The 15,952-nt window shown below is 44.3% G+C and overlaps 1 protein-coding gene across 17 annotated transcripts in view; it reads left to right on the forward strand.

Moving 5' to 3' along the window:
- Nucleotides 1-15,952, forward strand: part of LOC137306476 (neurexin-2-like) — a 1,403,359-nt gene that overhangs the window by 523,143 nt on the left and 864,264 nt on the right. For all 17 annotated transcript variants that reach the window (XM_067975720.1, XM_067975733.1, XM_067975727.1 and 14 more), the window contains 3 exons: nt 226-691; nt 2,444-2,827; nt 5,306-5,509. In XM_067975720.1, coding sequence (XP_067831821.1) covers nt 226-691; nt 2,444-2,827; nt 5,306-5,509 — 1,054 coding nt within the window. The remainder of the gene's footprint in view (nt 1-225; nt 692-2,443; nt 2,828-5,305; nt 5,510-15,952) is intronic.

Consider the following 15,952-nt stretch of genomic DNA (forward strand, 5'->3'; position numbering starts at 1 on the left):
CTGAGGACAGTATCAGGTTCAGTTGTGATGGACGAATAGCCGACCAACTTTTCTAGGCTCACATGTGAAGACTGGCATCTTGGGTCAGGTACCGCCGGTAACCGTGGTAACCGTACCCAAGTGCAAGTCAGCGGGCTCAGGAGAGGGGTGAGAAAATGGGAACGAAAATAAAATAACGGCTGTCGGTGTTCTCTCAGGTTATTTGATTTTCCTCCTTTTCAACAGGTCGTTTATAAAAACAATGATTTCAAACTAGAACTCTCCCGTCTTGCGAAAGAAGGTGACTCCAAAATGAAAGTATATGGAGACCTGGTGTTCAGGTGTGAAAACGTGGCCGCCTTAGATCCGGTCACTTTTGAGGCCCCAGAGGCCTACATCTCCCTCCCTAAGTGGAATACAAAAAAGACGGGCTCCATCTCCTTTGACTTCTGCACCACGGAACCCAATGGCCTGCTTCTCTTCAGCCATGGTAAGCCTCAGCACCACAAGGAGGGTCGGATGCCTCAGCATCAAAAGGAGACTCGAATCGAACGGGTTCAGAAGGTGGACTACTTTGCAATGGAGCTCCTCGACGGCTTCCTATTCCTGCTTCTTGACATGGGATCTGGCGCCATTAAGATCAGAGCCACCAATAAGAAGGTGAACGATGGAGAGTGGTGTCACGTCGACTTTCAACGAGACGGACGCTCAGGTATAAAGATTCATTTTGGGGATTGTACAAAATAGGCCAAACCTCTTATGCAGGGTCTTGGCAGCCATGGCCTGAGGAGAAGCAGACTCCAAGTTACAGAGGAGGCAAGACAGATGATGATAAATACTCGAAATGAAAGAGAGATAAAGCCGGCTGTGCTCAGTGCAGCCCAACTTTGCAAAGGGGGCCTCAAACAGTCGTCAGGCCCCCTATTTGCATATTCGAAGGGCCTAACACTTGTTTCAGGCGAGAACCCAGGACGCCTCTTTTTCTGCCTTTACCAATATGGTGGGCAGCGCACGTCCAACACATAATGAGTGCATGTGCCCCGCCTGCCATATTGGATGCTTAGGCACCCGTTTTGCGCCTGAAAGAAGGACACGGCACCATCGCATTTCTTGGCCATTGTTAGGACAGAGTAGGGGGAGCTTTACTCTGCTTCTGCTTTGCGCTACCTCCGATTTGGGAGCCCTGATACTTATCACCTGAAATGCAGAGTGTTCCATTCCCCCAGCACAAGCATCTCGCACAGTGATGAACATAACATTCACATGAAAAAAAAAATAATTTAATTCAAGGGGAAAACAATTAAGCAATTTTGAAGCAAAGCATGTTGGAGAATTACAAGCAATAAGTTTAGTTCTTAATATTGTTTAAAATCAAGCTTAACATAGCATATTTAAGGAAAATGATTGTAATTAATTTAAAGAAGTTTAATTTCCTGATGAAAATATGAGAGTAACGATGAGGCTGATTACAATGAGAAAGATGACAGTCTAGAGCATATTACACACGAGTTGAAAGGAAAATTATTGGGGTTGCTACTGTCTGAAAAAGTAGCTAGTGATGGAATTAAAAGAGAGGGACTAAGAATGTGGCTAGGTTACGTGATAGAATGGATTGGTATAAAATCAGGGGCTGGTAACAGTCTACCTATACAAAGACTCAAGAGTGTGGAGTGCCCTGGTCAGGAACCTCAAGAATAGAGAAGGCGCAGAGGGAGTGTTGTGCTGTGTTATTAGGATACTGGTCAGTGTGATCTCAAATCAGATGAAGCAAGTCAGTGGTATCCTGAATTAGAGGAATCATGTCAGTGCACCTCCTGGATTAGAAGGATTGTCAGTCAGTCTGATCCCTGTGTTAGTGGAACTATCAATCAATGTAGAAGTTCTTGAATGTGAGGATTCTAAACAGTTTCTGCTGTCATATCTAATAACTAGGACAGGTGATTATTATCACTCAGATCTGCTGAGAAACTGGCATTTTCATTGCCACTAGGAGAACACTGTGACTCTCATGCAGCAAAACACATTGAACGCAATGGGGATAATTTTGACCTTGTGCGACAGTGTAAAATGGGCGATAATGATTCAGCTGCCTGCTGTACATCTCTCCCGATTCTCACTTCCATTGACTTCAATAGAAATGAAAATCGGGCGGATAACGGACTGAATCGCTATCACCCGTGTAATATTATCGGCCAAAGTCAAAATTACCCCCACTAAGTGTAGAAGTTTGCAGGATGTTATGCTACTGATGCTGCCCTACTAATAGTGAAAGCCCCCTACTATTTGAGCAGGTAATTTGTTTATTGGGGATCCTGTACTCCATGGTATCCTGCTGCCAGCTCACACTGGGTTGTCGTTTGATAATTAGCAACAATCCCATGTTGCCCTGTGACCATCTGAGTGATGGTGTCAGTATAATTGTATCTGATGGCTTCAGTATGTTTTCACGTTCTCCCGTCCGCAGGTTCGATATCAGTGAACAGCCGGCACTTTCCCTTTGTCGCCAATGGCGAGAGTGAGATCCTGGATCTGGACAGTGACATGTACCTGGGTGGGCTTCCCGAGAACAAGGTCAACCTCCTCCTCCCACCAGAGCTGTGGACGGCCTTCCTCAACTACGGCTACGTGGGCTGCGTGCGGGATCTCTTCATTGACGGGCAGAGCAGGGATGTGCGTCGCTTGGCTGAAGTCCAGAACATAGGTGGGGTCAGTGGCTTCTGTTCCCGGGAGACCTTGAAACAATGCAGCATGAACCCGTGTCGGAATGGTGGCCACTGCCGAGAGGGCTGGAACCGATATATATGTGACTGTACTGGCACCGGATACTTTGGGAAGAATTGTGAGACAGGTAGGTGATTTAGTCCAGTTATAGTTGAGATCTCAGAACTGTTAGAAGAGCAAAAGGGAAAAAAGAAAGCTTGGTGATTCAGGGAGTAAGAGCTCCACCCAGTGTACTACTGAGCCATGCAGTCGAGAGGTCCCAGGTTTGATTCCCAGTCTGTTTGCTGTTCTCAGCTGGCCTGTAGCAAGGAGCTTCAGTTTGCATCATTGAAGTTTGCCCCTAATTAAGGAGTCTGGGATCCCACTCCTGACCATGGTGGAAAGTGCAGAGTTGAACTTAGGCTGTGAAGCTCCCCACAGCCAAGTAGCCTGACCACCCTTTCTGTGACCAATGGGCACATGAGCAAGATACCTGAGGACTGCAGTTGATGATGGGTCCATACCCCAACACCTGTCAGCAATGGAGCAAGGGAGAGAATTGCGGGGAAATTATAGAATAGCTAAAGATGATGGTGATGTAGCATTGACTATTGCTTGCTTGTTACATATTTGTGAAGGACTTGATGGAAGTGCTTGCTGGGTAAAGGGGAGCAAGCCTCACCAAGTCTTACAAGATCATAAAGACAAATGAATCCATTTTCGGGATTATCCATCCAGAAACATCTCAGTCCATTTTAGGAATTATCCAACAACAACAACTTGAAATATCCTAAAGTCCTCCCATTACAGCATCCAATTGTTTCTTAAATGATTGCAGGGTTTTCGCCTCGACTAATCTATCTGGATGTCCATTCCATGCGTTGATTACTCTTTGTTTTAAGAACTTCCGAGTATCAGTCCTAAGTCTGCCTTTTACTAGTTTGAACCTCTGTTGCCTTGTCCTACTCTTGTAATTTACCGAAAAGTAATTTTCTGGATTTAATTTGCTCATGCCGTTAACTATCTTATATACTGATACAAAATCACCTCTTAGACATCTCCTTCCAGGTTGAAAAAAACTCAAGTTTCGACTCAAGTCTCAAGTCTTTTGTCATAACTCAGCCATCTCACACATGGTTCTTTGACGCATGGCCTCCAATGCTCGAATGTCTCTGTTATGTCTTACTGGAAACAATACTTAAAGCGTGGCCTGACCAAACCTGTATACAGTTTGATCACGACTTCCTCTGACTTGTATTCGACTGTTTTAGCTATGTGGTTCAACATCCTATTGATTTGATTGATTGTTGCTCTGCGATGCTTCAATTTGTTGAGCCTACTAAGATTCCTAGGACTCTTCCAATGTAATCCGTAGCTATTTCAACACCATTCATTGAGTACATGACCTCGATTTTAACCCTCCCCCCTTCCGACGGGCAGGAGAAGGTTGGGGGGGGGGTAGGGGTGGGGGGTCTAAAATATCAAGATCAAGCAACCTGACCGCAACCCGACCCCATTCCTGCCCGTTTAAAATTTAACAAAGGCAAATCAGGCCATCGACGAGGCTCCTGCAAAAGGCGTGCAGGGGCCTAATTAACATTCAAAAGTTGGTGCAGCAACTTAAATTTAACAGTGAGGGAAGAGGAGGCCCCGTGCTATGGGATTCCCGGCAACAGATCCGATGCGGGAAGGTGCCGACTGGCCAAGCTAACTGCTAAAGATCTGCTCCATTTAGTATTCCATGTGGGCCAGGAGGAGCAGGAGGGCTCCCCCAAGGCCTCACGCCTCCCCCAGCCTGGATCACAGCCTCAGTGTTCTCTACCCTCAGCCCCGATCGGGGCCCGTTGTCCTCCCTCTCCCCTCCCGATCGCGGCCCCGATGTTCTCTCCCCACCCTACACCTGCGGCCCCGATGTTCTCTCCCCACCCCACACCCTCAGTCCCGATCGCGGCCCGTTATCCTCCCTCTCCCCTCCCGATCGCGGCCCCGATGTTCTCTCTCCCCCACCGATGGCGGCCCGGAGCTTCATTCGTGTCCTCACTGCCGAGGACCGTCCCCATGGGTCCCTGGCTGCGACCTCCTGCCGCTTGTTTACACTCCCGCCAGCCGGCCTGGCTGGCAATTTGGCCGGCTGTCGGGAGGGAGTCTGCAGTAGATTATTTAAATGAGGCCCTGCCGTTAAGACCAGCCAAACAGCCAATGCGAATCCTAGGTAAAAAAAGGGCTGAGGCAGGACACCATCAAACTTGAAAAGAAGTAGGAGAGAAGACAAGGTAAGTTTAGAAGTCATACTTAGTTGACACCAAGCTTGAACTTTATAAGGACGTAGATCATAGGAAGTAAAGGCAACAGAGGGAGATAAGGTATTCCACAGTTTTGATGTCCTGAATAGTTTCAAGAGGAGATGGTGCAGTGCGGGTTGATACCAACACTATTTGGATGCAAGGAGGAGGGAGAGCGTATAGAATGGTCTACTTGGAGCTTAGAGGGACAAGAGAGGAAAGTTCAGAGAAGCACTGACCATTGTAGCATCAATAAAAATATGCTCCCTCCCTGTAAAGTGGCCCCTTTAAGGAGTAGGACAGTCCTCATTACATTGTACATCTACTCTCAATTGTTTTTTTAGAAGGGACAATCCTGAGCTACGATGGAAGCATGTATATGAAGATTATGATGCCAATGGTCATGCACACAGAGGCGGAGGACATGTCCTTGCGGTTTATGTCACAGCGAGCCTATGGCCTACTAATGGCGACAACCTCCAAAGATTCGGCGGACACCCTGCGGCTCGAGCTGGATGGAGGACGGGTTAAACTCACTGTGAACTTAGGTAACCTTCTCTCTAACGTCTGGTATCAATTGATTAGAAATTCTTACAAATTGAATTCAGTTGCTTACAACTAGGGACATATCAGTGCAAGAATTATCCATTCAGATGCAAAAATGTGTCAGGAGAGCCATTTAATTATATAAAAAATAGCACTTGTTATAAGGAGAAATACTCTGATTCTCCAGTGGCTCATTTGCTATGTGCACTGCCCAGTTTGGACTAATTCATACAGAAGGTTGCACCCCCAGTCTGTGCTCAGTTATCTGATCCCAGCTGGGATTGCAGTAGGTGGGGTTACCATCGTGCTGAGTGTCCCCTGGGCTAGGCAGAAGAATGGTTGCTCCTCCTGATGGCTACCCAGTGACCCTGATGGAAGTTGAATGCAATCCAGGAGTAGGCTCAGCTCATGGTTAAATCGTCTGCTGACAGTCACTGTCCAGGCTCACTCATAAAGAGCGACCAGGTGGAGCAATGTACCAAGGAGCAGACAGCACCCCCCGCATGGGTCATTGCCTTCAGGAGAAGTTGTGGGGGTGTGGGGGGGGGGGGTGCGTTGGTGAGGGAAGGTGCTTAATATTCAGATGACGAACATTAGATATTATCTGTCCTGTGTGGAGTGATTGGTTGAAACACTTGACAGATTGGATCTGACTTGTGCACCCTGCAGATGTCTGAATGGGTAGAACTTGTACTGATGTCTTGTAACATCTTACAAATATATTTCTCTGTCCCATCTTTTGACAGCTCCATGCGTACTTGATTTGCCCAAGTTTCCCATCCACCGACTCTACTCTCAATTTATCTGTTTTCTTGTCAAATCATTTCAGCTTTCATTCCCCAATAAATGCGACATTGTTTTTTTTAACGTTTTATTTAAATAAATACATCTGTCTCACAGTAACGGCAAGGAGGCACGATTGTTTCCATGGTAACTGCCAGTGCCAGTCTCCAGAGTTATAAAAAGACATAATTTATCATCACCAAAGCACACATTGTGTGAGCTCCCTAGAGTCCAGCTTCGACTCAAAGTTCCAGCATTAATTCGCAGTTAAAATAACAAAACATTCAAATATAATTATTGATTAAGAATTCAAATGTTTTTTTTCTTCACGAACCGCACTGACCTGACAGAAAAATACAGCCAGTCCTCTTCTTTACATTGCCACTGACCTCGATCATGGAAACAAGACATTCCATCCTTGACCGAATACAACAATTGCCTAGGGATGGGAGCAAAAAAAGTGGCCGATTCTTCCTGATAAACCCATTGCTGAAAGGCAGCGGAGGTTGGGGATTGGATAGGCACAGAACTGAAAATAAGGAGAATGAGTTCGAAAAATAAAGGGATCGACACAGAAGTGGGGTCAAAGGGAATAACATTGGAATTGCAACAGGGGATAAAGCTGGGAATGGAGCAGGCATTATGAATTTAGAGGGCAGAAATGGTTTTTCTGATGTAGAACATACCACATGTGTAATAGTGCCAAGTGATAGTGCTCTATTTGTAAATAGTATTACATTGGCACTCTGCACAGTGACATTGGGTTGTTTTAGATGCCACATCCGGTTGCTGAGAGCAACTAAGTTGCTGAAAAGCTTTATCCATGATAGGAATATAGCTGATGGATCAGATGTAAAGCAACAGAAGACTTGCTCCCTGGAACTAAAGAGTTTGTTCATCCATAATAAAGTCCATTTTCTTGGGGTGGTATGGGTCGGGGGCACTGATACGCAATATTAGGGGACTCCCGTTCTCCATGATGGGATATTTAACAGGGTAATACATGGGGCAACATGACTGTGGGGTATCTTGACAAGCCCTTTCTTCTGGAGCATCTGAGCAATGCCACAGGAAACATGCTGGACCTCCATTCAGTTGTGTGGAACCTGTGGCCCTTAGGTACCTGATACAAAATCAGTCGATTGAAAATTTCAATCTATGCATTCTTCTCTGAAAAGATATGACACTTATTGAAAGGTTTCATAGCGGGCCTTCCCCAGTGAATTCACGCAGTGAGTTGGTGAGCCATGGAGACCAACTGTATAAAACACTAGTTAGGCCACAGCTAGAGTACCACGCACAGTTCTGGCCACCACATTACAGGAAAGGTGTGATTGCACTAGAGAGGGTACAGAGGAGATTTATGAGGATGTTGCCAGGACTATGAGGCTATGAGGAAAGATTGGATAGGCTGGGGTTGTTTTCTTTGGAACAGAGGAGGCTGAGGGGAGATTTAATTAAGGTCTATAAAATTATGAGGGGCCTAGATATAGTGGATAGGAAGGACCTATTTCCTTTAGCAGAGAGGTCATTAACCAGGGGGCATAGATTTAAAGTAATTCGTAGAAAGATTAGAGGGGAATTTTTTTCACCCACAGAGTCGTGGGGTCTGGAACTCACTGCTTGAAAGGGTGGTAGAGGCAGAAACCCTCATCACATTTTAAAAAGTACTTGGATGTGCACTTGAAGTGCCGTAACCTACAGGGCTACGGACCAACCAAGAGCTGGAAAGTGGAATTAAGCTGGATAGCACTTCTTCGGCCGGCACAGACGCGATGGGCCGAATGGCCTCCTTCTGTGCCGTAAATTTCTATGATTCTATGAAACTCAATCCTTGATCTATTCAGAGTTAGCTGATCTCAGGTCACCTCAGCAGAAGGGCGCTAGAACTGGTCAAAGCCCACCTGGGTAGGGAGGGGAAAAAAAATCCGCTTGGAATACTGCTCCTGATTACCACCCAGTAGCATGTGCTGGGAAGTGGATAGCAGATGGGGACAGGATCAACCTTAGCTGCGAAGCCCATGGTCCAGTAGCCTGCCACTATTCGCCATCTAGGGGACTGACAAAGAACGAGTGAAGGACTGGTGAGGCAGCTAGCCCCTGTTGAACAATACCCCCAACATGAGTTGGCGCTTTCAGGAGTTGAGGCAAGAAAGAACATTTAGAAAGGGTCCCTTTGTTGCTCGAGTTCTATCTCTCCACCTCTGAGTTAGTGCGAACGAGAACAGGATTTTCTTCTGATAATTATTTTGCTCTCATCTCTCCGGCAATTATAAATATGTTGATGTGACATTTTCATTTATTTTTACTTAGCTGCAATATAAAAGGAAAGGGAATAAACCTTCACTTATCAACATTTTGTGAGTTAATGTCAACACGTGACAACTTTTTCCTTATCTATTCAATACTTTGAAGAAAATTCTTTTACCAGATCAACAAAACAGTATAATCTCAAACACGCTGATGTCAATGGTACAACTTTATATCTTAATAATGCAGATTAGGTCTATTGTGAATGTTGCAGAGCTTGATGGACTCCAGTGGCTTGTTATCTGGAGCTTAAAAGGCTGTTAGGTAAACAGAGCACTGGGACCGTGCTGTCACCACCTCAATAAACTGAGTATTATCATGGTTAAGGAATTGAGGAAAACATCAACATTGACCATTCCCGTACATATTGGGGTTCTTTAAACAAGTCAGTTCCAGAGCAACATAAATTTCCCCTGGGTAACACACTGTTCACTACATAGAGATCTCTCCCTGTGTAACACACTGTTCACTACATAGAGATCTCTCCCTTTGTAACACACTGTCCAGTACATAGAGATCTCTCCCTGTGTAACACACTGTCCAGTACATAGAGATCTCTCCCCGTGTAACACACTGTCCAGTACATAGAGATCTCTCCCTGTGTAACACACTGTTCAGTACATAGAGATCTCTCCCTGTGTAACACACTGTGCAGTACATGGATATCTCTCCCTGTGTAACACACTGTCCAGTACATAGAGATCTCTCCCTGTGTAACACACTGTTCACTACATAGAGATCTCTCCCTGTGTAACACACTGTTCAGTACATCGAGATCTCTCTCTCTGTGTAACACACTGTCCAGTACATAGAGATCTCCCCGTGTAACACACTGTCCAGTACATAGAGATCTCCCCGTGTAACACACTGTCCAGTACATAGAGATCTCCCCGTGTAACACACTGTCCGCTACATACAGATCTCTCTGTGTAACACACTGTCCAGTACATACAGATCTCTCTGTGTAACACACTGTCCAGTACATACAGACCTCTCTGTGTAACACACTGTCCAGTACATACAGATCTCTCTGTGTAACACACAGTTCCGTACAGAGAGATCTCCCTGTGTAACACACTGTCCAGATTTTATGAAGAACGTTTTTGTTGCTTAAGAGTTACTATTGTATCATAACATGCCCTCATACTGAAGGACATGACACATGGAAACAGCAGAGGTGTGGGACTAATGGGACAGCTCCTTTAAAGAGCCGGCACAGGCACGATGGGCCGAATGGCCTCCTTCTGTGCTGTATGATTCTAGTTATCTGAGGTCCCACTCAATGAATATAAATAAGAGTAACCAACAGATTGACAAAGGCATTGTTATTCAATTTGTAGTTCAGGTTTGAATTGGAAGTGGGATTTTTGTCCACCTTAATGAAGGTTTCTTTTCCTAACCTGATCCAGGAGCTTTTAATTGGCAGCTGAAATGTATCTTCTTTGTCGTTGGCTGTCACGGTCTATTTTACATATTGCAGCTCTTGTCACCTCTTTATACCCTGTAGTTGTTCTTTTTCTTTCTCTGTCATATTTCAAAAGATGGTACAAAAACCCTTCAATGGCCTGTGTCTGCGGCCCGGAGCAAACAGCCACGAGAACGGAGACCTCTGACCCCCAACCCACATCGTAGCAAAGTGAAACTGCCCACTGGTCACTCGCAAGTCCAATTTGTCTGTCTTGGCTCGAACTGTGGCATGAAACAGATTTGACTCTCTATTAAATCGACTACAATGTGGACTGGCTGAGTTATCGTGTCACTTCCTGTGTTGTTGCCTGTAGTTTGAAGTTGATATTTTTGTTTCAAGGGATTGAGACCAACGGGTCCATAGTTGGTTGTAATTAGATGGGGTGTGGGGAACCCATGCAGGAACGGGTGATAGGATTCCCCACAGCAAGTTCCCAATCTCTCAGCCTTGTCATGAGTATGAGATTATTTGTGTGTGTGTGTGTGTGTGTTTGTGTGGTTGCGTTAGCGTGTGAGCGTGTAAGTGAGTGTGTAGGTGGTTGTGTATGTGAGTGTGTGTGGTTGTGAGTGTGTGTGAGTGAGTGTGAGTGTGTGTGTGGTTGTGTGAGTGAGTTTGTGTGTACATGGTCGTGTGAGTGAGTGTGTGTGAGAGTGAGTGAGTGTGGGTGTGTGAGTCAGTGAATGTGTATGTGGTTGTGTGATTGAATGTGAGTGTGTTTGTGGTTATGTGTGAGTGAGTGTGTGTGAGTGAGTGTGGTTGTGTGAGTGAGTTTGTGGTTGTGTGAGTGTGTTTGTGGTTGTGTGTGAGTTAGTGTGAGTGAGCGTGTAAGTGAGTGTGTGAGTGAGTGAGTGTGCACTCAGGAGCAATAATATGTAATGCAGGGAGCCTAAATGAAGGTGAGAAAATAAATAAATGGAGCAAAAGAAATTATGTTAATTTCCTGTTGATATGGCAACGGTATAATCGAGAAGAAGTTTGTTCGTGATTAGCTTGTTGTCGGAATAGTGTAAAATTAGTACTTTTGTTAAGAACAGTGTTTCAAAGTAGAAACGGATTCAAGAATTCCTTCGCTATCGATCTCTGTTTACTTTCCCCATGTTACTGAGATTGCCGTGTGGGTGTGTATTTCCCTATGATTGTGTGTGTTTCCCTATGATTGTGCATTGCCCTATGATTGTGTGCATTGCCCTATGATTGTGTGCATTGCCCTATGATTGTGTGTGTTGCCCTATGATTGTGCATTGCCCTATGATTGTGTGCATTGCCCTATGATTGTGTGTGTTTCCCTATGATTGTGTGCATTTCCCTATGATTGTGTACATTGCCCTATGATTGTGTGCGTTTCCCTATGATTGTGTGCGTTTCCCTATGATTGTGTGTATTGCCCTGTGATTGTGTATATTTAACTATGATTGTGTGTATTGCCCTATGATTGTGTATTGCCCTATGATTGTGTATATTTCCCTATGATTGTGTATTGCCCTGTGATTGTGTATATTTCCCTATGATTGTGTATTGCCCTATGATTGTGTATATTTCCCTATGATTGTGTATTGCCCTGTGATTGTGTATATTTCCCTATGATTGTGTATTGCCCTGTGATTGTGTATATTTCCCTATGATTGTGTATTTCCCTGTGATTGTGTATTTCCCTATGATTGTGTGTATTTCCCTGTGATTGTGTATATTTCCCTATGATTGTGTATTGCCCTGTGATTGTGTATATTTCCCTATGATTGTGTATTGCCCTGTGATTGTGTATATTTCCCTATGATTGTGTATTTCCCTATGATTGTGTATTTCCCTGTGATTGTGTGTGTTTCCCTATGATTGTGTGTGTTTCCCTATGATTGTGTGTATTGCCCTGTGATTGTGTGTGTTTCCCCATTATTGTGTGTGTTTCCCTATGATTGTGTGTTTTTCCCTATGATTGTGTGTGTTTCCCTATGATTGTGTGTATTGCCCTGTGATTGTGTGTGTTTCCCCATTATTGTGTGTGTTTCCCTATGATTGTGTGTATTGCCCTGTGATTGTGTGTGTTTCCCCATTATTGTGTGTGTTTCCCCATTATTGTGTGTGTTTCCCCATTATTGTGTGTTTTTCCCTATGATTGTGTGTGTTTCCCAATGATTGTGTATGTTTCTCAATGATTGTGTATATCCCTATGATTGTGTGTGTTTCCCTATGATTGTGTGTGTTTCCCAATGATTGTGTATGTTTCTCAATGATTGTGTATATCCCTATGATTGTGTGTGTTTCCCTATGATTGTGTGTGTTTCCCTATGATTGTGTGTGTTTCCCTATGATTGTGTGTATTGCCCTGTGATTGTGTGTGTTTCCCCTGTTATTGTGTGTTTTTCCCAATGATTGTGTGTGTTTCCCAATGATTGTGTGTGTTTCCCAATGATTGTGTGTGTTTCTCAATGATTGTGTATATCCCTATGATTGTGTGTCGACCTATGATTGTGTGTATTGCCCCATGTTATTATGATTGCCCTGTGATTGTGTGTATTACCCCATGTTATTATGATTGCCCTGTGATTGTGTGTGTTCCCTGTGGTTGTTTGTTTTACCCTATGATATTATGAATTACGCTATTAAGTTTTAAGAAAATAATTTGTATAACATCAGCATTAAGCCTCGAAACATTACCAGATGACTTATCGCTGACCATTAGTTCCCCATTTGGTGCCCGATTTACGTCATAGCCCCACAGCAGTCAGAAATACAGGAAGTGACATCAACCTCTCTTTAATTGATATCCTTTTCGTTTTGGCACAGTTGCTTTTCCCCACTGACAGTTATAAACCCAGCTTCCAAATATGATCGGCACAGTTCAGAAAATAATGTGCCTGCTGGGGTAGGAAAAGTCATCATTTCACTGAGCTATGTGACCCAAACTTCTGCCAGAAAAAAAATCTTCAATCTGTTATATCCAGGAACCACTCAGTCTGACGTCTCCCATGTACGTACAGATCATCCAAACGGACACCTGGGTCTTTGCTTCTGGCCTTTTGATCAGATGCTCTGATCTAAAGTATCTGAACTAGCAGCCATATCGTCAAACGCTGCCTTGCAGGTTAAGGTTGCAGGACATGGTGTGCAACCTCACATGGACAATCTGCCTAAATCTGGATTTATTTGGATTGGTTAACTGCCCCTTTCATTTGCTTTACCTATGAAGCATGCAGGAAGGTAAGAGATGCCAAATGGACAATGGAAAGATATACATTCTCTATATTGTTCAAACCAAAGATCTCCTCAGCCAGCAAATTAGGTAGGCTCCTTCGTGTTCAAATTATGAATTGTTTGGCTAAAATACACTAAAGAGGTGTACGGACTCAGTGTTAACCTGTCAGATCCACATCTTTATCTCACTTTCAATTGAATCACACAAACACTTATCATTTGATTTACAATGTGACAGCGGGGTTCCTTCACTGCGGGGCAAGGGAAGGACATTTGGTCCGTGGCTGTTTGCGTCCACTTTTCTGTTGCGGTTGACAACACGTGTTGAACCCCAGACCCATTAGAAATGACCCAAAATGGCTCTCTTTAATGGAAGTCCTCAAGAACGATGGTGCCATAAAAACCTTCAGTTATTCCAAAGGAGGTTGAGAAGCATTTATTTCTGGCAAAAGCCAACTTCAAACCAACTGTTAACATTTGGAGCCTCTAGCTAGAGGAATCTCAGGAACCTGCCAGGCTTTCACTCTGAATTTTGAGGACACAAGGTGGGTACAGATGAGAAAGACCATTTGACCCATCTTGGCCCTTACTTACTATGAGAAAGGCCATAGAGTTTGCCAACCACAACATCCAAAAGTTCTTAAATGATTGCAGGATATATGCCCCCAACATCTTACTCAGGAGTCCATGTTGATCACACTTGTGTGAAGAACTTTCTGACGACATTCGTAACTTTGCCCTTCATTTGTTTGAACCAGTGCCTCTTGTCCTGCTTGCTGACACTCAAAATAGCAGCGGGCATATGAAGCAAGGTTGGAACAACGGGTGAGATGAGTGACTGTTGTAGGCAAGGAACATGAGATTAGGTCAACTGAGGGGAAGATCGCTAAATGAACAGGAATCATAATTCACATCATAGAGAAAAAGGAAGTGGTCCAATAGCTCCAATGGTAAGTGCACTAGCTGGTATTGAACTGAGTCTTAAAGACCAGGAAGATTCCAGTTTCAAACCACGACCCTTGCTGAGTTAAGTTGCTCTCTCATCAGGACATAATAGATATTCTACAACTGACCCTAATTTGGGACGGTGCAAAATTATCCAGAGCTCCTGCCCCTGATTGCTGTGCAGTGACCTGTTGATGATGCCCCACATTGTAAAATAGCACGCTGACACTCATTATCTCGTCTCATGCATAAAGAATGAATGGCCACTTGGATCAGGTGCCCGAGGGTGACCAACCCTTGTGGAACTTCACCCCAGCATGGGTCACTGTTTTCAGGAGAGAAGGGCTGGAAGTCAGGCGAGGAAAGTTCTGCGTTGTTTTGTGTCCGGAATGAAACCTGAGATTTAAATTTAGTGATACGATTAAGGCGAATATGGGAAAGTTCAGAAGTTGGCAAATTGTTTTGGTGTTGTTTGAAATAGCACAGGCAGAAATGCCATAACGTGCAGCTACCATCGACACTTATGGATTCTTGGGTTCAAATGCAACCAGGAAGGGAGAGAATTCTTGTAAAGCTGTAACATGTGGCAGGGGAATGTAGCGGGGAAACTTAAGGCATTCAACCCAAGTATCAAGAATTTTGACATTAAAATGTCAGTCAGCAAAGGAAGCAAGGTTGAGACAGGAGCATAAGAAAAGTCAAGGACAAGAGAAAGCCAGTTGGTCCATGGAAAACCTACCCACCCTGTATTCCAACTCTCCCAGCCCAGTGTTCAACTGCCTTTTAAACACCCTAGAAACTTGTATCTCTACAAACGGTAGGGTGAGTAACTGGTGCAGGCGGGGAGTGTAAGACCTGGGTCGGGAGATGTGGAAAATAATTCGAACTTTCAGCTCTGAAGCCCTTCAGGATAAATACTGGGGTAGATTTTCAACTTGCTGCTCGGGCATAAGAACTGGTGTGGATCAGATGCCCATTATGGAAACGGCCCAATTTTTATCTCCATTAATAATCTCCACTAATAAATCCAATAAGGAATTCAGGAGAAACTTAATTACTCAGGGAGTGGTTAGAATGTGGAACTCGCTACCACAAGGAGTAGTTGAGGCGAACAACATAGATGCATTTAAGGGGAAGCTAGATAAACACACGAGGGAGAAAGGAATAGAAGGATATACTGATAGGGTGGAGCATAAAGACCGGCATGGACCAGTTGGACCGAATGGCCTGTTTCTGTGCTGTAAATTCTATGTCATTCTGTGATTTCATTGGAAACGAAAACCGTGTGGTTTCTGTAACGGCAGTGCCAGCTCTAAACCTGAGCGGCAACTTAAAAATCTATCCCAATGTTTCAAAGTGTCAAGACCCAGCTACATTCCCAGATTAACTCCTTGAGGTGTACTATACGTTTGAGGTATCTCTACAGTGAATTCACTGTATTAATACAGTGAGACACTAAAGGTGAATTCCAATGGATGACTCCAGCACTAGCGCTGGGGAGCGAAGGAGCTTTTAACAGAGACTGCTGACATAATCCATTTGAGATACCAGACACCCCTGGTTGTAATAAAAACAGAGCGAGAAAATTGAATGTCTAAGTGGGCAAAGTTCAACTCCATTATTTCAAACCTTTGACTAAACAATGCTTTATGGTTCATTCATTGTTCTTGAGGACACTTTTGTATAGTACCGTGCTGTGCTATCCCGATAAGGCATTGCTGTAATCACTGTGATAGAGCACGGGGTCAAA

The sequence above is a fragment of the Heptranchias perlo genome, chromosome 43 (assembly GCF_035084215.1).
Source record: "Heptranchias perlo isolate sHepPer1 chromosome 43, sHepPer1.hap1, whole genome shotgun sequence".
In the NCBI taxonomy this organism is placed as follows: Eukaryota; Metazoa; Chordata; class Chondrichthyes; order Hexanchiformes; family Hexanchidae; genus Heptranchias; species Heptranchias perlo.